The sequence below is a fragment of the Nipponia nippon genome, unplaced genomic scaffold (assembly GCF_047370975.1).
Source record: "Nipponia nippon isolate SJK-2023a ecotype South Korea unplaced genomic scaffold, ASM4737097v1 scaffold_39, whole genome shotgun sequence".
Taxonomy (NCBI): Eukaryota; Metazoa; Chordata; class Aves; order Pelecaniformes; family Threskiornithidae; genus Nipponia; species Nipponia nippon.
This window is the reverse complement of record NW_028262357.1, coordinates 1,278,413-1,306,403: the sequence shown is the minus strand read 5'-3', so window position 1 is coordinate 1,306,403 and position 27,991 is coordinate 1,278,413. Positions and strand designations below refer to the sequence as shown.

General features: G+C 45.6%; 1 protein-coding gene across 4 annotated transcripts in view; it reads right to left on the bottom strand.

The window, feature by feature from the left end:
• The window catches only part of NPR3 (natriuretic peptide receptor 3), a 49,267-nt gene extending 21,942 nt beyond the window's left edge, over positions 1-27,325 (bottom strand). The window contains exons 1-4 of one of the 4 annotated variants that reach the window (XM_087773264.1): positions 26,565-27,325; positions 21,649-21,771; positions 16,494-16,660; positions 1,411-1,582 (exon numbers count right to left, since the gene is read on the bottom strand). In XM_087773264.1, the coding sequence (XP_087629390.1) occupies positions 1,411-1,582; positions 16,494-16,660; positions 21,649-21,771; positions 26,565-27,282 (1,180 nt within the window). In that variant the 5' untranslated portion in view covers positions 27,283-27,325. The remainder of the gene's footprint in view (positions 1-1,410; positions 1,583-16,493; positions 16,661-21,648; positions 21,772-26,564) is intronic. The other 3 variants (XM_087773263.1, XM_087773266.1, XM_087773265.1) reach the window with 3 other exon arrangements.
• Positions 27,326-27,991: the final 666 nt, after the last annotated feature.

Below are 27,991 nucleotides of genomic sequence, written 5' to 3'. Positions count from 1 at the left end.
GAAGAGGTGAAAGTCAGGCTTTTGGTGGACTAACAAGAGCTGATGGACAGAGTGCACACTAGGACAGGATTTGCCAGTGGGGCGTTTAATTTTCCAAAATTGAAAAAAAACCCCAAACCAAGAAACCACAAAGTTCAACAACTGCTTTATGTGCCAGCATTAGAGTCCAAGTGGCCTGTGGATGATCAAACACAGGCTTTCATGATGTGACACTCATTTTCTCAGGAGAGAAGTGAGTCTCTCTAGTTGTTTTACCTCCCTGCTGGCTGATTTACAGCTTGTGGCTGGCATCCGTTTCAAGGAAAGCTATTTGTCGCTTCCTTTGTCCATGGCAAAGACCTCTCAGTGTAACGCAGCAACCTTCAAAATCCATTTTGTCAGCTAATTTGTTCAATCCAAAATCTACCCGTGCCACCAGCCTGAAAACTCTCCTGTAGACAGGGCAGATTTGCCAGATAAGCCTTGTCAAAGCCCACTTGGCAGTCTGGGAGGTTACTGCTATAGCCCCCTGCCTTGCCTCTGGGCCAAAAGCCCTGACATTACATACGAAAAACCATGTTAGAAAATCATCAGAAGATCATCTGTGCCACGTCTTAGTAGCCCACGCACAAACCCCAGCATTTTATCTTACATTGCCAAGGAAGGTGAAACTTCTGGTAATTTATGCCATTTGAAATCTTCTTCTAAAGGAGTAATATTTACTGTTTGCAGGTGAGACCGCACCTACACTCCCCAGCCAAACCATATGTTGGGCACACTGGCTACTTTTCACATTATTCCAGGAACTTGTTCAAGCACCAGTTTTTGAAAGGGGCTACAGGATGCCATGAAGGGGATAAAGTTTTCTTGCATATCATCTTGCTTGATCATTTAGAAGTTGCCATGAACCTATACAGAGAATGGGTTGCATGATGTATAGGACTGCTCTAACCTAGAAAGGAGAAAACATCAGAGATCAGAAGAATATTACAATGCAAAGCAATGGCTGCAGATAATTTTGAAGGGATTGCTCTGTCCTTGTTCCATTTTCCACCTGTCCAGAGCTCACTCAGGTTCATTTTGCAGCCCTGTTGCCTGTGACTGTCTACAACAGATCCTCTGAGTAAAAAGAGTGCAAAATTTATTCCTTCTGATACCACTCCTGACTTATTAGAACAGTGTCCCAAGCCATATGGTCCCAGGACTTCCCTTCTGCACTACATTAACTCTCTTAATGACACCTCATGGGTATGAAGGATTTTCTTTCTTCTTCTTTTTTTATTATTTTAACATAGCTTCTGTTCTACATTCAGTCCTATCAGAAATGATGAAACAGACTGGCACCAAATTTTCTTCAATAACTTTTACACTTTTTGGCCTGTGTTTATTTGAATTCTAGAATACCTGATAGTAAGAATAAATAATACTTACAAAAAAAAACCCATCCTTTTTTGCTGCAGGAAAAGGGTTTAAAAGGGCTAGAAGAAGTATATCTTCCATGAATGTGTCGAAATAGGGACCAGAGTAAATGTGAAGATGTCTTCACAGGTTGCTTGAAGGTCTCCATGGTAATTAATAATGTGTGGTTCAACATTAGACAGCCCTCAGGACAAAACCAGACAGATTATAAAAGCTATTAAAGATCCACTAATCTTGTAGGTAATTAACAGTACTTTTAGTTGAGCTCTAATAAAAAGCAGAAAATTTTTATTATAGCATTTTCCATTTTGATTTATGCTGGTTTTTTTAAGTACAGGTGCAAGCTGAGCTCCAAATGCTGTGATCATATTTTGCACATCAAGTCTACTAAAATGTTGCTGTCCCTGACCTGTACTACACAGCAGAGCCAGCCCCAACATCTGTCATCAGCAATGTGAGTGGCAGCACAGAAGCTGCCAGGTCTGCTGAGCATCTTTGGAGGCTGCAATACAACTACGTGGAAACCCCTCTGCTGAGATATCCTCTGTATCAGTTTCATGTCCCATTCAAGGTACCATATAACTAAAAAGCAGGTAAGTAAACTGCATAGCTGGATGAGATAAGCATGTATTTGCGCTTTTTGTTTTCCTACCTTTCTACTCTAATTAACCATCTTCCATCAGAAAAAAAAACCTCTCCATGGAAATCACATGAATAAATTTTACACAGTTCAAAGTTATAGTTCCCCAAGCAGCTATAGTGTGACCACACTATTCATATATACCAAGGTGTTAACAGCATGCACAGCAATGCAAAATACTACCGACATGGAAGACGGCCAAGCTACAGCTATGCAGGACCCATAATTTTCCATATCCTGACCACTGACTATTAAGTAAGCTTATTCTCTTCCATCTGGAACTGCCCAGCTCTGAATCACAGCAATTACAGCAATTCATACCACTTCAGTGCTGGGTGGGGAGGATCATTGTTACTTTTTCTCTACTACAAAAGCAAACAGCTGACATTCCCCAAACTGGGTGTCTGCATCTACTTCCCAGTACATCTGCAGTGATTTTCAAGTTTTCAAACTATAGTCCCAGCCAAAATCAGTGAGGAGCCTGGGGAATTTCTCAGGGCATACTCAGACTTCTTGTAAAAATTTTACCAATTTACATACTTGACATGATGTTCAGGTGAGCTAATGCCCACTGAAAGTCCACTGATATTTCACCCTCTTTTGGATTAGACCACAAGGATGAAACTTTAAGCAATCAAGTATAGAAGTTTGATGCTACAATCACATGAAGCTCATCTAACCTCAGGATTATCAACACTGTAAATGAACCCTCATGAATTTTAGCAATACCGTGTTATGCCATAAAATTATAGCATGACAGTAAATATATGGCAACAAAGTTAAAATACAACAACTATATTTCAAGTGTATATACACTATGATGTACTTCAACCCAATCTCATGTCAAGTTGGTTTATCTCCTCCATGACTATGGACTTCTGTGGCATGGCAAGACAACTTACAGTTTAGGTAGATGTTTTCCTACGATCGCATTCTGTTTCAATGTATCTCAATAAACCAGCCTTTTTCTAAGCAGCTGTAATTTAATTCTCAGTTCTCTGTTTTTAATCCTTCTTCACGAAGCCAGTTATAATTACAGTCCTTCCTTTACAAGCTTTTCCAAGAAACCTTGATATAACTAACTTTTTTACTTGCATTTCTGGACATGTGTCCTTGGTTGTCTTCTGTCGACTGACTCACTAACCAGCAATATACTCTTCACTTAATTTAGGAGCAGGGACTTTTCTCTTTGATACCATTTGCTGATGTCACACGCTGCTATTCAAGACATCGCCACTGCTGTTGCCTTGTTACAAGTACTCCTTTATGTTCCTGGGATGCCCAGGGGCCCTCAGCAGTTCCTTGATGAGTTGCTACGTTCTTGGTCTGAGCTGCACAAACCCAGAATAAGGTGCTCATGATCCCCTTACAGTAGAGAGCAGGTGAATACAGATGATTAGGTAAGAATTTTTTTTTTAAAATAAACTATGATTGTTACAAACTGATTTTGCATTAAATTTTCAGTTTGCATAAACTCAATGAGTTGATGGAAGTATATGTAGGTGTAGAATCACTGGAATCACTTCCATCAACTCTGCATGAAGGTGAAATATGGATTGAGAATTTGAAGCAGAGGGAAGCATATCCTTCCATCTGACCATTACCTGCAAATACGCAAAGTGCATTTCAAACCTGTAATCCAGTTTCAGCTTTGCAGTAACTTCTTAGTCCTACTGCCACTAACACTACCGCATATCATCCTGCATGTTACCATCATAGCGTGATTGCGCAGCTCTCATTAACTCACCGTCCAGCTCCTCAGATCCTCAAGTGAGTTCTTAATGCCACTATGCAACAGAAACTAACAGCGTTCCTAAATCTCACCTATGGGTAACAGGTTACTCCCATGCATCTGGACTGGGATTTCAAGGACTCCAGAGTATAACAAAGGCAAAGCCACAGGATTCGCCCATAGCCACCTGTTGTAAACAGCATGTCTTGGGGTGTCTACAGACATGGACACACGCCCTGACCTGTTCCCACAGAGACCACCTCACTGTGAAACCAGCCCAGCAACTGGAAAGGAGGATAAAGCTGTAGAACAGTTAATTGAAGCTGTACGTTTAGATGCCTAATACTAAAACTACAGCCTGTTCGCGTCGGCAACCAAACTGCTTCCCTAATGGAGTTGGACTTTACTGGTTCAAAGAAACAGGAAGGGAAAGAGAAAAATAATAGAAACACATACCTTCTCCAGAGAAGGCCATTTCCTCAATATTTAATTCATGACTGAAAAAGAACATATGGCGTTACGCCAAATTCTGGGCACTGCAGTTGTAGCCAAGGACAGCCTCTCACTGTATTCACTGATATCAACTCCTTATAAATACATAAATACGTAAACTGGCACCTGCTCAAGAACACATGAGGCCAGAGCTCAGGACTTTGTTTTCCAGATGACAGATAACTGTCCCAACTCTCATTTGTTATTCGGGGCTGGAACCCACATCTCTCCTTAGAAAAAGAGGATGAGCATTCCCCAGTGTAAGGAGATGTCATATAACAATAAAGCCTTGTGCGTATTTAAGAGAGATTTGCTCAAATAGCGTTGCATCTGTTTCATATTTTACAGGGAGACAGCGTGTATGTGGCAAAATGAGTCTTATACTCTGCTTTAAAATTACAGCTTAAAAATCAGCACTGCAGTCAAGCAAGACATGAGTTCTTTTTACCTTTAAGGAGGCTTTTTCCAACAAGGCTGCCTGCTTGTCTCCATCGCCTCAACGGTATTTACCAGTACAGAAGTAATGCTGAGTGCAGAGGAGATGGAGATGTGCGCCTCTGCCTAAGCACTCTGCACACCAGGTGATGTGGCCCCAGCGTGAGGGAGGACTTTGCAATCGAAGTGCAAGTTGAGAGAGAAGGCGTAGGTAGAAAAAACAGGGCGATGATTACACCTGGGGAGCAAGCAGCGATCACAGCCCATCAGCGGCCCACCTCCATCACGAAAGAGGCTGCAAGTACCATTTGAGAGATGAGACGTATACAAAGATTCCTGCTTTTACTGCACTTTCTGTTTGATTCGGACACAAAGACGCCCTGCCGCAGCTAAGCCCTTTTCCTTCAGGGTAAGACTGTGCCTTTGCCTGCCTGCACCGTTCAGGCATGCATCTGACCAGCTGGTACACCAGCTGATGTACACCCCTGGGCATGCCAAACCATTGCTACCCTTGCTCCACCTAGACAAGAGGATGCTTACTCCAACGGGACTGAAATACCACCAGTGACACCACCTCCCATCCACTTTAAAGCCAGATGTGGACCAGATGCCAGCCCTTGTTCCACAATAAGGTCTGCTGAAATAAAATACATTACTAGAAAGAAAATAAAAAGAAATTAACAACCAATGCCTGGGATTTACTTAAAAAAAGCTGCCAATTTCAGGGAGTTAAAGGATTTTCTCAGTGAAGGTTATTTTCTTGCTAGGGAAAGAAAACTAAGCACAAAGCCAGCTCCTCTACTCTTGTATCTCCTCATTCTTCATGCTCTCCTCCTTGTTTTTCTTAACACCCCGTTCTTGAAAAACTGGTAGATTTACTCGCTGTCATCCGGCTGGGGCAGCCTCAAGTTGCTCTTTTGTCTCAACAGTGAATTGAAGCAGAAACCTATTCAGTCCCAGGCAGCAGGGGAGCTGCGCTGTGAGACACCAGCTAAAACACGACAGGGCACAGCGGCAACCGAGATGCAAGGGCACAGAGGAACCCTTCAACCCCACTGCCTGCGAGAGCTGCTCATTCCTTGTTTGTTTATTGCTTGCAACCCTCTCCTATGATTATCTAGAAAACAGTTTTAAATCCCTAGCGCCTGCTGCCAACAAGCCAGGCAGAAAACTTTCAAGACACAGCCAAAACCTGCTCCTTCCATTAAACACAGCCATGGGAGTGGGCACCGCAGCAGATTTAGAGCCTTACCCACAGTCAGCTCACGTCAAGGGGCTCTTACCATCACTGATTTGCATGAACTCTGGACCAAACCCATGGCTTGACGTCACCAGGTCTCAGATCCCCTCCAGACCTCTAACGGCACAGCCAAAGCAGGAGGGGGATGAGCTGAAAACTGCCCTGCTCCAAGAATGGGGAGTACTTCTGGGACGAGATTTTCCCCCTGCAAACCTTTGTGGGATTTATTCCTGGCTCTATCCAATGCACTCACTGATTCCTTCTGCAAGTTGATACCAGCCATTTTACCCTTCTGTGGTTTTGGTTCCTGTATTACTTTTTAATATTGGTCTCAAAGGAGTGCAATCAATGTAGCTAAGGAGCAGCACTGTTTTGTACCAGAAATTAACTACCTACAGAAAAATCATTTAGGGTATTTTTTCCTGTATGTATAGTTTACATACACACTATTCACCTATGTAATTTAGCTCTAAAGGGGTTCAGGCCACCTAGCAAGGAAAATCAGAGAATGCAATAATGTGCTCCTGCAGTTAAGATGAAATGCACCTCTCTATGCTCATAATACATCTCTAACTCCAGATAAACAACCAATGCAAAGGATCTCTAGCACACAGCACTATATTATAATTGCTTGAAGACTGAAGGGATCTTAACTGTAAAAGGTATAGCTATCATTTAAAAATTAACCATTCTACTTTTTTAGGATTTCCTGACTTCTAACAAACCATATGGTCGTTCATGTGATGAGTTACAAAACTATGTTCAGAAATCATACTTCTAGTCACAGTGGTGAAACACGAGAGAGATTAAAGAAGTTACTCTTTTCAGCTGTACACACACAGAAATTAAAACATGCCTGTTTTAAATAGGTTATTCTAAGGACTCCATTGGTAGCCTGATGATAACCTGTTACACAGTTGTAATGAATGCTTACATTTTAAGTTAGCGTTATGCAACCATCGGGACATGTTAATTGCAGATAAACACCTACTAACAAAAAAACCCAGTCCTTTCATTACATACTGGGTTTTAAATGTCAGCAAGCAAGTTTGTTTTTCAAGCAGGAACATATTTCAGTTTTCAGGATGACACTCATCTGAAAAAATCAGTTCCACTTGCTAAAACAAGCTAACTGGTTTAAATAAATGCAGAGCTAGGACAAACAGGAAGGACATTTTTTTGTTAAAAGTTTGTCCTTGTACAATGTGCAACTGTTTTGGGTTCTGGATTTCTAACATTATCACCAAACCACAAAAATCACAGAAATATCTTATTTTCTATACTAAAAACTCTCACGATCACATCAATTCTCATGCAAAATTCAGAGAAAAATCACTAGATCACTGTTGTGGAAACTCACACATTGAAACTGAATTTACCTGTATTATGCTAGCCTGTGAACAAATACTATGAGGGTGGGATGGTGAAATCTTTGATGGGATAAAAAGCGATGCACGGTTGTCATGAGCATCTGCTCAGAAACTGTGGAAGGACCATCGTATTTCTGCTTTGCAGCAGGTTAGCAAAGGATACCCAGCAGAGCATTTGCTTTAAATACAGTCTTAAGGGCTGGATAAACACAGATGATTTAGGCACAGCCAAAAGCGGTGCTTAGCTCAAAAGTACGCTTGGAGCTGCGATTAGTCATCTAAGCTCCTTATTCAGTACTGGGCAAAAATCAGGCACACAAAACCAGGATTCATGAGCACCAGCACAACATCTAACCCTTGCCAGCAGAGGTAGAGAACGAGCGATAGATGTGACCCCGTTACTCTTGCACAGGCAGGTAACAAACTCCCCGCTGCATGGAGACCCAGTCAAGTCTTTACAAAAACCCCACGGGGAGCCAGTCCTTTCAAATCCCCTTCTCCTTTCATCTAAAAGCCCCGGAGCTACGACTGCTGTGCTAGCATGAGAGAAATTCAGGATCAAATCCCTGCTTTCAGGGAACTGGAACCTCACCCTTCCCTGCCCCGTCTGCAGGGCATCCTGGGGTGCGCACGCCCTGGAGCTGAAACCCAGGCGGGGGGGAGAGGGGTGACCTGCCAGCACCTGGGGTACCTCTGGGCTGGCAGTAAATCATTTGCCAGAAGAGCCCACCTGAGGCTGAGGCTGCCATGACAAATGGTCCGTTTATTAAATACCAGGGTAAAGGGGCATACGAACTTGTAAACCTTAATGGCATGGAACTAATGCAAACCCCCAGGCTGCTATTAATCATGCTTCCATTCCAAATAATTTAAAAGTTAATGACTTGTTTTTGTTATTTTCTTTCAGGTACTGGATATCTGATGAAAGGTTCAGCTGGCTGACTAACCATCCCTTCGCTGGCATACCTGCGAGGATCCCACCAGCATGGGAAAGGAGAGGTACAGCAGCTATCTTGAAAGGCATTTATGCATACCTGTCAGCAGGCAGTAATGTTCCGCCTCCACACCTGGAACGTGTCCTCTCACCCTCTAGCAGCAGCATGGTAGTTAACACCTCCAAATTTGAGGATTTACAGCCTCTCCAAAAGGCTAAAACCTCACTTTTAGCTTCTCGCCTCCTTATCGACTGTCTGATCTCCGAGATCCTGCTTGATTTTGCTTTCTAAGGTATTTTGTAGTCTGTAGCCTGGTGGGCTAACTGGATGCATTGTACAAATGCATGTCCCATCAAATGTAAATGTCCTCCTGCCTACTGAATGTTGCCTTGTTCCCGGCTGCCGAGCGCAGGGCACCCAGAGCTCCTCACCTACCCTCCTCGCATTGTCCCGCGCCCCTTTCTCATGCCCCTCTTATTCATTTGCTCAGGGACATAGACAGTCCTTGTCTTTTCAGTCTGCCTTGATATATTAGTTCTTCTTGGAATGGACTAAACCTTTTGATTTTTGCCTCAGGCTTCTCTTCCTAATGAAAAAAATATCTACTAAAAAGAGAAAGAAAGTTGGGAGTATCCTCCTGTGGGTTCCTATGGCTCCTTGCGTGCACAAGAACACCACTGCCTTTATTCACACATCCCATCCTCACAGGCTGACTACATTAACCCCTCCGCATTAGAGGAATTGCTAAATATACACTGAAAAAAAAAATCAGAGCTGGCAGAGATCTCTCACTGCCCAGCAGAGGACATCCAAACTCTGCTCCTGCCTTTCCTCCGCCAACGCTCATACACCTGCATGACCTGACCCACACATGGAGACGGCGTGCCCTCCTGTTAAAAGATTTGTCCCTCTGGAGAGCGTGTCTTTCTCAGAGCTATGTTCAGGTTGCTTACCATCCCAGCACTCAGACATAAGAAATGAATGTGCCGACACAGCAAAAGATCACAGACTTGAGGTGTTACTGGTTGCAACCTATACTGTTCTTTCAGTAAGACTTGTCACCTGAATGTCATAAAGTTAGACCTTGCCCTGCTGTCATTCAGGATCGCTTTCCGCATATCAATAGCTCAAATGGGTACAGGAAAGCCTCCCTGAACCACCTCAGTGCTGGATCTGCCCCTGTGGAGGCAACACCTCCTCTGTCCTGGAGCTCTCAAACAAGGAATACACATTTCTGGTCTTGAAGAATTATCCTTCCTTTATGCACCTAAAGAAAACAAAATGTGGCTCCTTCCCCTCAACCCCTGCCACCCTCCTGATCAAACTGTCCGATTAAACTATTTGGCTCACTTAGATTTCACACACTGAACTCTTAACCTGATCTATGTTACTGCAGCGTGAGGCTAGCGGCACCGGTGAACCCCCCGCAGTGCTGAGGCTGAAGCAGCCCACCAGCCATCCGGCAAGCTGGAGCAGCCCACCGGCCATCCGGCAAGGACACCGCTCCCATGAGAAAAGAGCTTCCAGCTGCCCTCCCAGGACCCTGGTGCTGGCTGCAACAGCATCCTGACATAGGACAGGCTCACCCAGACCTCCCACTTCATGCCTTGCTGAGTTGAGGGTTTTTTCCAGTTAAAAAGGAAACTTTCAACTGAGTGATTTTCACAAGCGGCTCGTAGAAGCTATTAGCTGCTAGAAAGTCAGTTAGCAAAGGTCTTTCATTTGTAAAGTGTCATTTTGTGCAAAGTAAGATACATAGTTTTTCCTTGCCTTCACTCAAACATCTCAGAGACAGACCATTTAATGCCAGTATCAAAAATCCTACGAATACAGAAAAACAAGACCCCAATGGGACAAATTCACTTTTGGATCATTAGCAATGCAAATGGCATGGAGAGCCATTAAAAACAGAAACAGGTTATGAACTTTGCTGGAAGACATATTTTTCACGCTTTATTAGTGGAAAATAAGATGTATTTCTAGCAAATACTTCAAAGGGAGAGTGCCTTGCCCATAGATGTCTGAGTGTCTGTTTAGTAAAGTGGAATGTGAATATCTGTGAAACCCAAGTAAAAACATGGGGCTATGGAAAATATACAACACATATATGAAGATCAACTCTAAACTTTTACATTCCTGAAGAGTTCAGATGTTACTATTTTCAGATATACCTACAGTTTTATACTATCTCCTCCACGGCTTAAGACAGCTTCAAAAATATGCTTAGACAGGCTAGAAAAACTAAACAGAAATCCACTGGAAGAGAGAAGAATCATTTCTTTCTTTTACTGTCTTTTATGACATCTGTTAATGGCAAATAACATACTATGTTAATATTGTTTATATATTTATATAATGCCATAGTTTTGCCTAAGCACCCAACATGGAAGACACTAGTCTTTCATATCACTGAGAAAGCATTAACTTCAGCAAAAAAAAGTGTCTGCTGTATTCACCAAATTTAGCCGTCCAGAGTTCAACACTGCTCTTACAGAAATTGAAGAAAATCTCATTAATTCCAACGGGTGAAGGGCTGGTTGCGAAAATCCTAAATATGTTTTACTAATAGAATTCATCTTGTTAATAAGCTGGCATGTGAACCCGTTTTTTCCGGCTGCTGAAAGCAGCTTGTGGTTTGCTTTTATTCTTTCTAACACAATTAGCAAAGCACTCCAGCAGCTGAATGGACCTATTCATTTGAACAAATTATTCCCTGGCAGGGTTTTTAAAAAAGAAAAAAAAAATCTCCCCAAAACTCTCTCCCATCCTGGTGTAGTCAGAAGAGACACAAAAGCCTGCCTGTCATTAATCTTGCCTGCCTGCGCCTGAAAAAAGACAAGTGGGACGTACATGGCTGAATACATTACATTTTCAGTGCCTCTCCCAGTGACATGACTGAATTGCTCACTTCTCCCAACCCTTATCTTAGCTGGTGTACAATCCCAATTAAAAGGCTGACGTAAGGAATACACATGGGGAAGAGTCTGGCATGGATGTTATGGATGAGATGATAAAACTTTATGAGCAGAGCTACCTCCCACATAGCTTTTGTAGTTAACTGTTGGAGCTCAAACAGTTGCTCTTATGCGGACCATTTCTCATTTCAGAGGGCTGAAAATGTTAAATAAAACCGACTTGCCCTTTCTAATAGGTAGTAGCATCTCGCTGATCTAATTAATCTACATAGCTCATTCTTTCACTGAGATAACTTTACAGGCAAATTGGGCTCCAGTTCCCTTCTCCTGCTGCCTCATTTTCCTGTGAAAAGGGCTGTGGATAGGTTAAAACCCATGCATCCACCTCACAAACAATGCTGTCACGTAGTTAACACAGCAGAAACATTTGTTTAATTAGTTACATTTTCAGCATTTAAATGAGAAGAAAAAACAAGCCATGGGTGGTCTGTAACCTCAGAAGAGCAAATATCCTGGGCTGTAAAATCATCCCAGCTCAGAATACTGGGTTAGACATAAAAAAACCATTTATTGAATCCTAGGCCTGAGTCAGGAACAGAAGGTGCATTAAGAGCTTCCCAACTGCAGCCTACCACCAATTCATTAAGTGTTCAGCATTATTTAATAAAAATGGCTTGTGCATATACTTTAACTGAAATGCTGTTTATTCACAAACATTTTTAACTAGAGTATCTGTTGGGAGTTATTCACACACCAATTCAGAGACAGTTTCAAATTCTTCCTTCAAGTAAATGTACGCAATTCCCACTGCTGTTTGCCTCACCTAGGCTATAGGTCTGCAAGCAGATCTTATCCTGTATTTTGCAATTAGACCAAGGATCTCAATTGGTTTATAGAGATCAAGACATGTTGCTTTTAATGTCTTGGTAATGGATTAGCATTGCAGAAGTGAGAAAACTGCTACAATTTGTGTAATAGCATTAAAATGATTCTACTGTCCTTATGCCTGAATCCCAAATTTGAATGGATCTTTGAAAAAATTCCTCTTTTTTTGGCTATTTTATCGGAGAAGTCAGTCTCCAGGTAGGCATGAAATAAAATGGTCAGGCTTTCCACAGAACTACAGGATGTTTCTTGAAAAAAAAAAAATCATGACACTATTGAATGCTGAAACGAGGGCTGAGCAGATCTGGTGCTTCAGACCACAGTTCTTTGGGTTACATTAACATGACAATAACTGCCTTCAGACTCTGAAAGTGGTGACCAAGCAAACTAATAATATTCGCTAACAGGCTGTGCTGACGCTCAGGCAGCTGTTGCAACGGGATGTTGCAATGGGACATTGCAGGCAGGGAATATCATCATTTTTAGCCCCATCCTGTGCAAATACTACCTACCCAAACACTTCGAAGATGCTTTCTCAGAACCTCTCTGCCACTCTTATTTTCAATGCTATTTAGTTAAAAGGTGCTTCAGGAAGCTTTTTCCTTCACAATAGAGATTCCTGGAGGACTCGGATAAATTGCCTTTTCCACAGTTTCCTGCTCACTCACAAGGCGCAGGCTCTTTTACCTTCCCCTTGCCACAGCATAGCACCTATGCAGAAACAACAGCAATTTCTGACGTGGGAAAGACATAGCCACAACACATTTCTCTCTTTTCTGTGTGATTTCACAGCAGGAGATGAAAATAGCCAAAAACACTCTTTGACCTGTTACTCCTCCAAGGGCCGTATGTGTTCTCCAGTCTGGCCACTGGACAGCTGCTACTTTAGGACTTTGCCCTTTCTGTCTCCCTTATCTTTTCTTCTGTCATCTGCTTATTTTCCATTTTTATGATATTCTTTTTTTGTAGATAATAATGCTTTTAGGAATACTGCTGGCAAGAGGCCAGGACAAAATGGCAGCGCTAAGAACTTTTGTTTGAGTTAGGGTCACTGCAAGACCATCGTACTGGGGCCCCATTTTCCCATGACACTGGAAAAATCCACATAGAGAAGCAGAAACACCGAATGCTTCAAATCCAAACCTCCCTGAGTTCATCCTCTTGGGACACAGCTTGCAGAAAACGATGAGAATTATATTTCAACACCCATGGATAGGATTTGAGATGGACTGTACCACCATCTATCTTTCCCCAGAGTTTTTGTTTTTAGGAGCAAAATCCAGCAGAGAAAATCCATCTTTGTCGCTTCCCACTCACACAGCTGAAGGACCTCTCCCTCCGAAGCTTCCCTTGAAGGACACAGCCTTGCTTAGCGTGCACCCAGGCCAACATTGCCACTTTCTTCCCATGCTGCCAAAAGAAGCACCATTAATGAGGTGCCTACTGCCCGCATATCTCTCAGAGAGGAAGGAACTGGCCCTTGGTTTTGCTTTCTATTTTTCCCCATTAGTTTTTAAAATGGATATCTTTCTTAAGCCTGAAGGCTGCCCCGAAATGTTTCTCCTCTGAACACAGTAGTAGGACAACCAGTTAAGGGAATATGAAGCATCTCTTTCCCCCTGTCCAAAGTGGGGAAATGTAAAATTCATCATAAATGATGAAAAGCAAACCAGATGTTAGTTAAAATTCACACAGTGTAATGAAGTAACACAGCTAATGTTTTTTTGCTATGCTCAACCCAAGGCTACCCCTCTTAAAGAAGTTTCATTTTCCCACTAGGTTAGGAGGCTGTGAGAACGCAGGGAGGGGAGGCTCTGCTCAGATCTATGTAAGTTAAGCATCCATGTAATACCAGGACACTGCATTTGAGACCAAACCTCCTTCCCCCATAGCCAAGATCTGTAGCTCCTCCACAGGGAGCCCCAGATCCCTACGATCTCCACCACGAGCTTCCCGTGAGACAAGGATTGACATTTCAGATGGCAGGAAGCTGTGGTACGTGTAGGTAGATCACAGGTCCTCCCTCTGCCCCGACAAGAAGAGGCTGGGAAGGGTGTGGAAAGCCAGGTGGGAAAGGAAGAGCAGGAAGAGGGGTGAGAGGCAGCAGCAGCAGGAGGGGTCCCATGCCACTGCCCGGCCCTAGCAAAGGCTGACATTTTGGGTGAGGGACCGCTTGGAGCAAGATGAAAAGCTCTGGATCACAGGTGGGAATGGGATATAGGGAGAGGCAGCCCTCAGAGCCAGGCAGAAGAAGGTCAAGGACGAGGTGGTAGGGAGCCAGGCACCCGCGCAGCTGCCCTGGGACAGCCAGGAGCACTGCCGGCAGGGACGTCTGATTGCACAAGCAACCATGGAGTGAGGAAAGAGAAGAGAGGACTTCTCGCAGTGGGTATGCAGCTGTGCAAAGAGTCTCCCCAACAAACACATCAGCATGCAAAATCTCCCCCCATTGGCTCTGTCATGGATTCAGTTCTTCTTGACCATAACAGGGCTTGCACCTATCCAGCATTTATCAACGCTGAACTTGCACAGGGTATGCAGTGGGTCCCCACCCTAAAGAACAGCAAAGCATCCCTTGCCCACCTCCAAACCACCCACAGAGAGCATCCTGAGCTCTCGGCAGTTTAACACTTTTCTCATCTGGGGAAATGTCACACTGCCCACACTAGAAAAGCCACAAAACTGGGGAAGACTGGGCCTTTAATCCTCAAAATCACATTTCTCATGAACCATCTTGCTAAGTGACATCTGCAAAAGGGCACATAATGGGAAAAGGGAGGAACAGCACAAATTACAGTTCCATGCTTTGTTCAAAACTCATTTAGCAGGTTCTTCAGAGAGCAGCATCTTGAACTCGGCAGTTGGGGTTTCTCTACTAACCCGAAGCAAAGAACGCCAACAAAAGACTGACTCTGCCTGCCTAGACTTTGAAAGTTTCATAAGAAAAATACAAGCCACTGATATGATTCAACATTACATTTTAAACAAAATATTTAAATAAAATACATGCAAGTTCTAAGAAGCACAGCTTTTCTGAAGACAGCTGAGGTTACGCAATGAACTCCAGGAAAGGTCATTTATTAACACAAACTTCAAGTTCATCTGCTTGTGCTTTGATGCCTCCACCTGGGAGACATACAATGCTTAAAGCAAAGAGCTGAGGTAAGTGCCTAACTGGGAGCTGGCAAATGAGGGGCTTGAGTTGCTTTCTTGAGTTTTGGGCACAAATTCCCACAAACCCTCCTTTAGGAGCTAAAGCAGGTGCTCTGGATGCACCAGTGCTTTTCCTTTCACACAAGATAACAGCTTTGAAGCAAATTTACCCTTGCTGCAGCATCTTAATTTCATAGAGTACACTTCACAGCAACATTTGCTTGAAAAACAACCTAATATACCGTCTTAGTCTATGCAGCCAAAATTTCTTTTGTCTTAATGGGTTTATTATTCCTCTATTTGTAGGCACGTATGACAGTGAAAAAAGCTTTGTCTCATGCTCTTAACTGCAAGAGATTTACATTTTTCTTGATAGTCACGTTTCCTGTGGAATTGTTTGTATTATAGCTCTAATTTCCTACAGCTAAAGACTGACCAAACTCTCTTCAAGCCTCTTTTCTTTCTAAGCGTATTTGAAAAGTTTGCTCCCTCTCATGGGGAAGGCTGACTGTCCGGGAAGTACTTCTATCAGCAAGCAGAAATCCCTATAGGTATGTGCTATACGTTCTTGCTTTCACAGAACACTTTTCTATGAAAATCCTTAATGAACTAGCTTTGCGGTAGCTCAAAAACAATTTTGAGAGGCATCTTCCTCCTACATTTTGAGAGATTAAAAAAATACATACTTTCCCACATCCATCTCTGGGGGACAGTGGCACTCCCCTAGGTTTAAAACAACTCACAAGGACTACAGTGATATTTTAGACAGTTTAAAATAAACAGCAACAACCTAAATATGCTTAGTTGGGGAATAAGACCACTTTTCTCATTTGCATCAAGAAAAACCTCATCAGATGCAATACAGAATATAAATTTCTCAGATCTGATTCTACCAAAAAAGGGTATTGGAAGAGAAGAAAGACGAAGAATTCTTTGCCTGTAAAAAAAAGACAAGTGATTGGTGCAAAAGGGAGAGAGACCTGGCAACCTGCTTTTCACCAGCCCTCCTGCTGATGAACAAAGGGACAAGCACAGGACAACTGGTCATGGATGGTGGGGCACAGACCTAGTGCACCTAGACCAAGTCTATTCTTGCTGCTATTTACATTATCCGCCCCCGCTCCCTTCCCCCCCCCCCCCCCAAAAAAAAAAAGAAAAGAGATCATATAGGCAACAGTGGGCTTTTACAACTGAACCAAGGTGATTCTGTCCTGAGAAGGGCTCACTGCTACTTTTGCTTTAATTAGGAGTGTGTTTTTGAAAATGCTAAGACCTAAAGCCTGTTGTCAAGTACTTACGTAGTCATCCTCATGCAGACCTTGCTTCTGAACAGAACTTTTCACCTCCAGGGAAAACTTCTCAAACTCAGGCTTCACGGTCCTCAGCAGAGTGACGGTTTGCAGGTACGAGTATGCCTTCTTGGCTTCAAGGTCATGTTTGTCTCCTCTTCTCCAAGAGCCATTTCCTAAGGGGAAAACAAGCATATTTCCAACTCCAAATTAGGTACCATTACAGGATTGCCTTCCTCTTTCCACCCAGAAGTCCCCTTTCCTGCACCTTGGGGAGATGGCAGAATACAAGGGAGAACTGAACCTGCTCCAAGACGTGCAGGAAACCGGGCAGGGAGGAACAGCTAGTGAGAAGTAAATGTGCAAACAGAAAGACAACTTTACTCCCATGCTGTGCTTGCTTATTTTTAAAGGGTGGGATGAAGCTTAAGTGTGAGAAGACATCTCGGAGCAAAAAACATGTGCCAGATCTTGAACGCAGAGATATTTAAGTTAGAACAAGTGAGGGAGGATCCAACCACAAGGTTTTTGTTACACATCACCCCACCAGCAACACTCTTGGACAGTCAGAAAGGCACCAGTAAAGTCAATAGTACGATCATCACCCTGAATGGGAGGCAGCTGGTGCAGCTACTTCTCCCACAGCTCTCCCACTGCGGTCAAGGAGAAAACCATGTGTGCAGTGGCTGCCAGGCCAGCCCTGCTCTTAGTGGAAAAGAAACTTAGAAATAAAATGAGATCCTGCGCCTATGCTGTATTTACACGTTTTGTGTCAGAGCAGGGTAACGATTTAACTCAGACTACCAGTAAAGTAATCAGATTTTTAAAAAGCAGAATAGCTGACTGGTTATTAATTAGCAAAGGAGTCCTCCTGCCTAACAGGGCCTGACCTTAGCATGTCCTGAGACCCTGATCCAAAGCTTCACGAGATCAGTGGAAAGTTCATATTGCCCTGGACCAGGTTTTGTGCTATTCTATGTAAATGATAAACAAAAGAGGCCTAGGGGGAACAGTGGTAGCCCTAAGCAGTGTGTCTTTAAGTGCTTACAAATAATTAAAAGCTAGACAGTAATTTTATTTTTTGAACAACAGCAACAAACCCCATCATGGCTAAATGAGCCAAGACGAAGACTAATGCTAAGCTCCCAAGGGCAACCTGGAGGCACGCAGGACCCTGAGATGAGAGAGGCCATGGCTGCTCTGCTTGGGTCAAGGGCCATGGTGCTGTTCGGAGCAAGAGAAGCAAGCAGTGTGGGAGCGGAGATGCTAACGGAGGTGGAGACCAGGCACCAAACCCATGGTGCTCCTTGCACGGCACAGCCAGCTGCATCACATGCCTGCAAGAGCAAATTCATGGACAGACCGCCCCAGTCCCCCCGAAGCAGATGAATACAGAGCCTGTGTTTTTTTCCTCCCAGTATTGCAACACTGCTGCTAGGACTTGTTTTTTCTTCTTTTTTTTTGACAGTAAATGTAATTGGAGAATTGCTCTCCTTCCTCAGACAGCACAGGGGAAGGAACTAAGGATGTGCACTTTTCTGGAGGACAAATCTTTCCTCATGCTGCTTTTGGCAGCTCCTGTCACTCCTAGCACAGGGCAGGAGGCACAGGACCACCTGAGCCCTTTTGCCTCTCTTTCCCACCTCAGCAAAGTCTTATTTACCACAGCTCAGCACCAGCTAGGACTGCAATGTTTATAAACATCATGAACCTTGCTAATTCTTAATTTTGTTTTCTTTTTTTTTGTTTTCGGCAGTTATTTCATTCTCTTGTGAAGAAGCTCTAGACACGTCAGCCTTGATTTAGGGATTTCTTTCCCAACACAAAGTTAACCGGTCAAAATTACTTACACCAGAACCCTGTTCATCAGACCTGATGGAAACACTGGAAAGCAACTAACATCCCACTGTCTGATTTTACCCTCAGAGGTAGCACTCTTCCCTTCAATGCCTGCACCCTGTCCTTGTTGCTGCTTTCAAAAAGAAATGTGCATCTGGCAATTGTAAGCTAGCACATCTCACTGGCTTCCCTGCAAGAAGATATAAGCCCTACCAGAGTCTCGAAGGTGAAAAGCCTCTGCCCCAGCTCGGTACCTGCATTTCAGAGGTGAAGTATTCAAGTACGGCAGAGACTACAGCATGGAGGGTGTTGCTATAGCTTTGCATTTACAAATGGAGATTGCTAAAAAGAGTAGATTGTATTAAAAAAAAACCTGGTAGTGCCAGTAGAATGTGAGTAAGTTTCTGTCCTGGACACTATACATATTTATTTTTAAAAATCCTGACACTGGGAGCTGGGAAGGTACACTTGCATAACAGCGTTCTTAGAATAATTTACATATTTAAGTTCCTTCATGGATTATTTTGTGGGAGGTTGTCTTGCCACAGTACTTATGTGCAATTATTGCAGTCTTGGCATTTAATATGCCTGCTCTTTGGAAAAATTAAAAATATTCAGAACAGAGGGCAACAACAAACTGCAATATGGTCATCTGAACTTAAAGGCAAAGGGCCAATTCGCCAATCACACCCACTCTCAGAATTTGTACTTTTCTAAAGTACAAAATCTAGCATCTCCAGGCACTGGGAACAAGGAATTTTGGGGGAATTTCTCTACATTTCCCTTTTATGCTTGCTTTCCACATGTGATGACCATCTGCACAAAAGTCAGCTTCCGATGCACAGTCATTTCGCTCTTCATGGGAAACACATCCACAAAGAAACAGAAACATTGGTTTAAAAGAATTATTACTTAGAAATGTCACGAAATGCCACATTCTAACTACACTACATCAGAAGACAGTTAGTTTTCATTAATCCCTTGGAAAAGCTATATGAAGACTGGACTACCTGTGACGCAAAGGAGGATGGTGCTGAGACTGCCACAGGACTGCAGGGCAAACAGGTATTGCCCCCATCGCTGTGCCGTGTGGAGGTCCCACACCAGGATGGCACAGCACTGCCCTGTACATGGCTGAGCAAAGTGCCGTCCACTGGGGGCTGCATCACTGTGGGGTGGGACACCCACTCCACACCAGCTCTGAGGCCAGGGTCCATCCTGGGGCAGGGTCCTGAGCCTGGGGATTGCAACACTGCCTCCTGCAGCCACTGCTATCTCCTAGCAAGTACCAGCCTGGAAAGCAAGATCCTTACAAAACGCAGCTGCCCACCTCCTGCAGCCACTGCTCTTACATGAACATCCCCTGCTCAAGGAGAGCTTTGGGTACCATCTGCACGAGCCAGCTTCAGCGCTTCCCAGGTAGTCACCCTGCGCTCATTTCAGCCAAGCCAAGTAAACCATCAGTTGTAGGGGATGATTCATCTGAGCCATTTTGGACACCCAAGGATGAGGTCAAGCTCTGTCCAGGGATGCCTGCTTCTCTCCTGTGACTCCAAAGGGAGCCCAGCTCACATGCAGACTTGTACCCACAGCCAGATGAATCACTTCTGACTCATTTCTACTCTGTGAGATGAAATGCAGCAGTAGTGCAGGGGTAATGAGCCACCGCCAGCAGCCAGAGGGGTTATTTAATCAGTGGTTTCTATTAAATTCAACCCTGTGAAGCTCCCATGGTCTACAGAAGGGCTGAAATTTCAGGGTTTTGTGATTGCTGACATGGGTAGACCTTCAGCTTTTTACCCTGGTCCTGATTAAGGCTGCAATGCCAAATGGTTTTGCTTATGCCACAAGGGATGAAGTCACTCCAAATTTAACTCAACAAAAAGAAAACCTTGATTTGAACCATTGGCTTTGATCTTGTTCTGCAACTTTATCTTTTAGTTATTTAAGTAATTTCTTTATTACCTGGCAGAACTTGGCACTTCTCCAGCTAACCTTGAAGATACATATAGCAGTATCTGTACTCCTGTACGTATCTATATCTCCAAATTTAAGTGGCTACGTATGTTCATTATAGAGCTTTTCAACAAATAGCACTATTTATTATAAAAACAAACTCAGACGTGGTAGATGGATAACAAAATTTTATGCAAAAGAATTCAACTTACAATTAACTGATTTATTAAACAAAATACATCATCCTTTTGTGAATTCAATTGTTCCTGTTCGTCAGCTTTTTGAGGCTTGAAAGGAAAAAAAAAAAAAAAGAGTTTTCCTTCTTTCTCAACTCCCACTTGGTTTTCAATTTGGAATGAATTTATTATTGTAGTGGATTAGTTAAGGCAGCCCGCAGGGGGGAAATTATTTTCTCTGCACCTGCAAAAGAGGCTGTTCCTTTCAAAAGCCACGTTGACAGTTCACCAAAACCTAGTTCCCAGGCAGGAACTTGCCTCAGCTTCAGTCATCTGACATTGTTTAAAACTCAGCAAACATGTTGCTCCAGTATTACCTTGAATTTAACTGAGACAGCTGTAGCAGCTGAGAGCAGGTTTAGTCCCTGCTATGCACTACCATATTATCAAATGTAATTGAATATAGGCATATTTCAAAAAGCAAATGTATTTAATTTACATTCTAAAGTCATGTTTTAATTTGACAATTCTGACCCTTTTTCCTTAGCGGTGGAATCGGCCGCTTTTATCCACCCTACTCTAGTACATTCGAACTGTCCATGTCCCATCCAGTGCTTTCCCTTCAACACAACACTGCTGAATATTTTTGCAGATGCTGTTTCTGATCAAAAGCTGAAACAAATTAGGCATGTGGATCCCCCAGCACAGAGATGACTTCTGAAGACCCAGGCCCTGCATCTGCCCACAGCCCCAGCCGTTGCTAGTGTCGTCTCCCAGCCATCGGCACAGACCGCAGGCCACTGGGCAGCCAGGAACACCCCTGCCCCGAGATCTGGCAGTCACAAGGCTGGGGATGGTGCAAGCCACCTATAGCGGAGGACACACGCTGCAGCACGGGGTACCCACACCCGGCTGCTATAACCAATGTCTCCACCTGGCGCTGCTTCCTCTACAAGTAACTAAATAAGGAACGCCTATAGTGTATTTGGCATCTTGTGGTCCTCCCAGTAGAACTATAGCCACAAGGTCCTTTCCTGCAATACCACAGCCCAAATGGAATGTAACTGCAACAACAGGGAGAGACAGTGGCGTATTCTGGGACTCAGTGAAGCGTATTTTGAGGCTAACAAATCTAAAAATATCATCAGCCTTACAGAAGACTTTGCAACATACTTGGACAGGAAAAACATTACCATATGATGAGCTGTTGAAGAGTTCAATATTGAAGAAAGCATAGTCCCCATTGGTCATTCCTTGCCGATGAGCAGCCAACATGATGTTCCTGATTGTGTCACCGCTGGCACACATGATTACAACTGGTGGAAGAAAATGAAAAACACAGATAAGAAGCAGTTCAAGAACTTCAGGGAACAGGCTGTTAAGCATGAACGCTGCCAGAGACGGTGACCCCAGCTGTCCTCCCAGTGTTGCAACAAACATGACAATGCAGATGGCGAACAAGGCTGATTTCCCACACAGCTGACAGAAGACAGGTACCAAACACAGAGAGGCTTCCCACTCCCTTGTCTCCTCTGAAAATAATTAAAAAGACCCTGCGTGTGATGTAAATTTTTTTACCTCTGCAACATGTGATAAGTTCAGGCTTCAAATTTCTTCAACTGCATATATTCGTGGAGTGGATTGCAACCATAAGCCTCTGTTGTTACTTCTAAGTGGACATAAGACAATCTGAAGATGAAGAATCGAGGTGATAAAATGACACTACCATTTTAATTTCCATTCCATTGAACACCTTGGTGTAGTTTCATCTTGCCTACTCCTCAGCTGTCTAAAATTTACGTATCTGGTCTAGAATTTGTTGCCTCTCTATGGTTAACGGAGAGCAGCATCTCTGCAGCTGTCTAGGGACAGCGGTGTGAATCTTTCCAGGACACAACTTTCTTTCCAGAGACTATACAATAAGCCTAGGCAACGACGTTTGATGGGACGCTTAATGTTCAGAAATGGGAAAAGCAAGTGTCACTTTCTGAGCATGAAGACTACAGGTGGTTACAAGATTAAATGCCACAGAGCCTCATTTATCACGGACCAAGAGCTAAGCAGGGGCTCTGCTGCTACAGCAGGACCTACAAGCCCGCAGGCGTGCTCTGTGCGGGCACCGTGATCCACACTGCAACAACCGTGGTTGAGAGGTCTCTTCCCCAGCCTGCTGGGCAGGGCGAACTACTCCCCTTGCTACCCCTTCCCTCTGCAAAGGGAAAGCAGGAACTCAGGCACGGTCTTCAGCAATGGGGAGGCACCTCCCAGACTGAGCACATTATACCATAAACTTTTATATAGGTTCACAAGACTATGGGTATGAAGTTCCTGACGTCAGAGGGAGCAGTGAGTATTGTACCAGTGCGTGCTTCGGGGCTATACCCTGCAGCAAAGTCGTAAGAGATCCTGTTGGGACGATGATTCAAAACCAACTGCATGCACGTTTCCAACAACGCCGTCACACATGGCAGGGCTCAAAAGCTACAACAATGTACACAAATATTTTCACCCCAACAATAAAACTGAATCAAAACCACATTCGGCTTTTCTGGGTAGAAGTGTTTGCTATTAGAAGAAATGAAAAGGCCAAACAGGCCAAATCTTTTCACACACAATGAATCTTCTCCCAACGCTTTTCTGGTTGGATGCCATCACAAGCATAAAGCTCCAGATGCATTGTCGGGGTGAGTCACGTTTGGTACATGCCCACGCTTCAGGAGAGTTACACCATGCATAGCTCTGTCCTCCTGATTATAGCAGAGTAATATAATAATTTCCAGAGCAACAGAGCAAGACATATTTCATGACCATTGTGAAGTATGCTAGCGTGAAGGAAAAGAAGAAGAAAAAAAGTTTTCTTACAATAAAATTTGGATCAAATCTTTTCCAGACACACATCAGGAACAAATTTGTCTCACTGTTTCTAATTTCAGCATAGGTGAGAGATTTCCTTTTGAAACATTTCCTTGCTGCCCTCCCAATTCTCCCTTGACTTCGCCTTTACAATTCACATCTATCATAAAATCATAATCTGTAGATGGAATCAAAGAGATTCCCACAACACCAATAAAAGATCTTGAGCAAAAGGAATAAAAAAAAAGAGAAGAGGAAAAACCCCTACTTTAAAATACATCAAGTCGTATTTTGTAAGCCTCTAAAGGAACGTAAGGGAAGTAATATTAACTATTTGGATGTGTTTTTTAACCCAGCAGGAGAGCAAAAATTAGATATTTCAAGATTTTGAGGCAAATAAGCTCTGGGCACGTCCCTCACAATCTTCCAAAAATGTAAGTTACCTGTATTTAATCTGCATCTGTACCTTACTACTGTGTACATACAAATACGTGCAAACACATAGAAAATGCTCTCCCTCCAGTATAATACCCGCAGACCACAGTAGTTCTAATACTAATATTCTGAATTTATTGACTAGGATTATTGACTCATCCTGCAAACACTTAAGAGTTTAATCCAGTTAAAGGAGTAAGCGTTCCCTTTGCTACGCGCATCCCTTGGACTATGCGCTTATGCAGCACGTACTTAAGCACAGTCCTGGCTCTGTGACCATTATGACAAACCTGAGCTTACAGCATCAAGTCTGCAGCGTGGCTAACCGAGTCTACAAGGGAGCTTGAACTACTAATGAAATTCATTAAAGACAAGTGGTTAACCTTTACCATATTTTTCATCATGATTTTGTTGTGGCTCCAGGACTTGAGTCTTTTCAAGTGGCTCCAGGGACAGAAGAGGCAGCCACTGGCAAACATGGGTGTGTGGCTGACTGTGCCCCTGCCTCCCAGACCCCCGAGAGCTCCGTGCAAACCCCCAGCCTGCCGCAACCTTACTCATGGGGCCAGCCTCTGCCCCGGGTCCCCACGGGCCAGCTGATGGGGCAGCTTCTTTCTCAGCCTTGGGAGAGTTTTGAGCCTGTATCCTGATCTGCTTGAAAGCCCACTCCCACTCAGAGCAGCTCAAGGAAGCCCAACCATTCAGGCGGGACCACCATCAGCAGCGATCTCCTCCAGAAACAGAGAGGGTGCAGGGGCAGAGCACAGGACAGTATCATGGTAGGTGTGATACAGGAACCCTTAAAAACTGGTGAGAAAACAAATCAACCAAACAAAAATGTTTTTAGGAAGTGCTTTTGATGGTGCCACATTGCCCACCAGCCCAGCTGCCCCGTGGGGGTCCTTCAAGGCATCCCCAGGAGAAATGAAGACCTCATCTGGTCAGCTAAGGCACATGGCGCATCCTTCACGTGGTATGCGACTTTTAAAATATTGTGACAACCTGGAAGATGCCCTGAGCAGCAGGACCACCCCTCAGGCCCAGAGGAATGTGCGAGGAGAGTCCTGCAGTCAGTCTTTAAAGTCAGAAAGGCACAAGTGGAAGTGGAAGGACCTCATTCGCTGCATTTTGCAGTAGCAGCATAAGCCAGAGGACAAATGAAGAGGCGAGACAGAGCAAAGGGACCCCAGCAGGCATGGGGCGGGGGGAAGAAGACAGAGGGCTGCTTTTGTTCAGTCATTTGCAAGTTACAAAATGATGTAAGACCAAAGGTCTCAGCTCAGCAAAGCATTTAAGCCTGAGCTGAAAGCAAGCCTCTCTTCCCTGACTGTCAGCACAGTCTGAAGAGCGGGGTTTGCCTTTAGCCATCAGTCACGTTCCCACAGCACAGCCACAGCTCCCTTTGCCTAAGGGTGAAAACTCATCTTTTCCTGTCATAAGCATGCTGTTACGCTCTTAGCACCAGGAAAGTCAAACATACGCACCAAAGTCAGGCTGATTAAAAAAAGAAAGCATCTTTCCCCACATAGCGGTTTCCGCTAGCACTTACACATTTCTGTCTCTCCATTCAGAATATTTCCCCGAATGGTACTTACTAGGAAAGCTCTATTTTAAGCACCTGCTTTGGTGAAGAGAGAATTAAAGAGCCACACGCTATTAGCCCTCAGTTATCTCGCGCTCCTGCACACATTAAGGATTTCACAGCAGTGTTAACCACATCAGCAGTGCAAGGCTGCTCCGTCCGCAGCCTATGGCACCGTAACACCCGCTGCGCCAGTCACGCGTAGCATGATCTTTATCAGTCCAATTTTGATGCTATTTTAACATTCTACAACCAGGGATGTAAAAATTGTACAAAGCACTCTGTACATCTACGTCTCTTTTGGAAAACAGCTAAGGACTTTCTTTAACTTGATCCTGCGGTCCACTCCTGGAATACACCTTTTCTTTTTTTGCAGTAACTTAGTGGGGAAGCTTATGCCTGGTAAAAGCCTCTAACAGAAAATGCCTTTTTGATAAGCCCATACATCCACACATCGCTCAGCAAGATCTCACTTTATAACACATCTAACTACAAATTTGCATGTCTCAAAGCACTTCGAGCGTTTTATTACTTCGTGATGCAAAGCCAGTTCATCCAGCCCAGGGGTGACTTTCCAAGATGTTTTACAAGCCATTTATCTCCACGGTGTTTTGCTAACAGCTGGTGGCAATATTACTGCACACACTCATGGGTTTCGCATCCCCACAACCCCTGAAATGACCGCTTCCCCTAAACGCATTTGTTATTTATGAAGTACTCGACGGGGCTTCCAGCGGCAGGAGCAGGGAAAAGGGTCCCCGCGGCAAGACACAGCAGGGTGAGAAGAAAACATCTTTGCTTAGACTTTGAACTTACAGAGAGTCACTTCAAAAATCTCAGAGAATAAGCAACAGATTTGCTGCTCCACAGATGCGGGTGATTTTGGGTTCCCAGACAGCCAGCCAAAAGCCGATTTCCTACCATGCCACAAAACCCTCCCAGAGCGGTCCCCAAGGGTGAGCCTCCCTCCCTGCCGCAGGAGGCAAAGCTCTAAGGAACTTCTGTGGGCACAGCTTTCGCTCCGGGCTGCAGGTCCCCGTTTATCAGGGGATGCCTGGCCTGGGGGCACCGACACACAGCACGACAGTGAGCTTCCCCACGGACAGGGACGCGACACGACTCCCCGCTCCCGCAGCGCCTTCCCTCCCGGTGCTCCCACCGCCCCAGCGCCCCGTCCCTGTCCCCAGCCGCCACCCAACGCCGTCGGGGAGCCAAGCCGTGCGCCCCGCCGCCACTCACCTCTCTCGCCGGTCTGGAGGGCGCGGACGACGTCGTCGAGGTCGAGGTGTCGGCTGCTCTCGTCGAAGCTGTGCACGGCCATGTGGAAGGCCTCCTCCTGGAAGACCACATGGACGCCCTCCATGGCGAAGTAGCAGCTGCGCTCGGGGTTGCTGTCGCTGTAGAGCAGCGTGGCCCGGCTCCACTGGTGGTGGCGGAAGAGGGCCAGCAGCATCTCGCCCATCTTGGCGTAGGCGGGGGCGACGCGGGTGAGGTGCGAGTACTCGCCGCCCTTGGCGCCGAAGCCGGCGGCCAGCGCCCCCGCCGACAGCATGGGGACGTCCCAGTGGGCCGCCAGCCGCGCCACCGGCGCCGCCGCGTACTCGCAGACGGGCCCCAGCAGCAGGTCGGGGCGGCGGCGCTGCAGGGCCACCATGTCCACCAGGCTGAAGAGGGCGCGGTTGCCGCACGCCGAGTCCTCGTAGGTGAGCTGGAAGGCGTAGCCGGGCGGCAAACCGGCGCCGCTCTCCCGCAGGCTCCGCACCGCGTACTCGATGGCCGGCCGCACCCGCCCCAGCGAGAAGAGGTAGGCGTCGTCCTGCGGCAGCAGCACCAGCACCCGGATCAGCTTCTCCTCCTCCGCCGCCGCCGCCGCCGCCTCCGCGCCCGCGGCGCCGCCGCCCAGCGCCGCCCGCGCCGCCAGCACGCAGCAGAGGCTGCCGAGCAGCCAGGGCGGCATCGCGCCCGCCCCCCCCGAGACGCCCGAGCTCCGGCAAAACTTTTCGCACCCCCCCTTCCCCGCCCGCCTCGAAATTGTTCGGTCGTGCTTTATTTCTCAGGTGTTGGGCGAATTCACAACCTGCCCCCGCCTGCGGGTTACGGACGGAGCATCTCGGCTCTGCTTTGCTTTTTTTCTTAGATGATTATTCTGATATTTTTTGCTTCTCCCCCCCGCCCGCCCCCCCCGCCGGATCCCCCCGCGGGGCTGCCGGGCTGCGCCCTCCCCGCTTAAGTAGCGCGGGAGCTGCGGCGGCTTCTCCGCACGCCCGGCGCGGCGCGGCCGGGTTTGTGCGCAGGGAGGAGCCGGCCCGGCCGCTCCCGCCCGCCCCGCCCGCCCCCTCCGGCGGCCCCCCCGCCCCGCACCTCTCCCGCCGGCCGCCGCTGCGGGCGGGCTGCGAGCCCGGGGACCGCCGAAACCGCGGGGCGGGGGCGGGGGGTCCTTGCCGCACGTATAACGCTCAGATGTGTGCCTAGAGTCATCTACCCTCCCGCTGGGCTGCTGCCCTCCCTGCCAAGCCAGCCCCTGCAGTCGGGGCCGGGCAGTAAAGGATCCCACTGCACTTTTAATTTTTTTTTAAATATTTTTGGGGGTTGCTTCAGCCCGGTTAAGCTGCCTCAGGGAAGCATTTGAGCCCCCCCCCCCCCCCCCCCCCCCCGAGGGCTTAGGG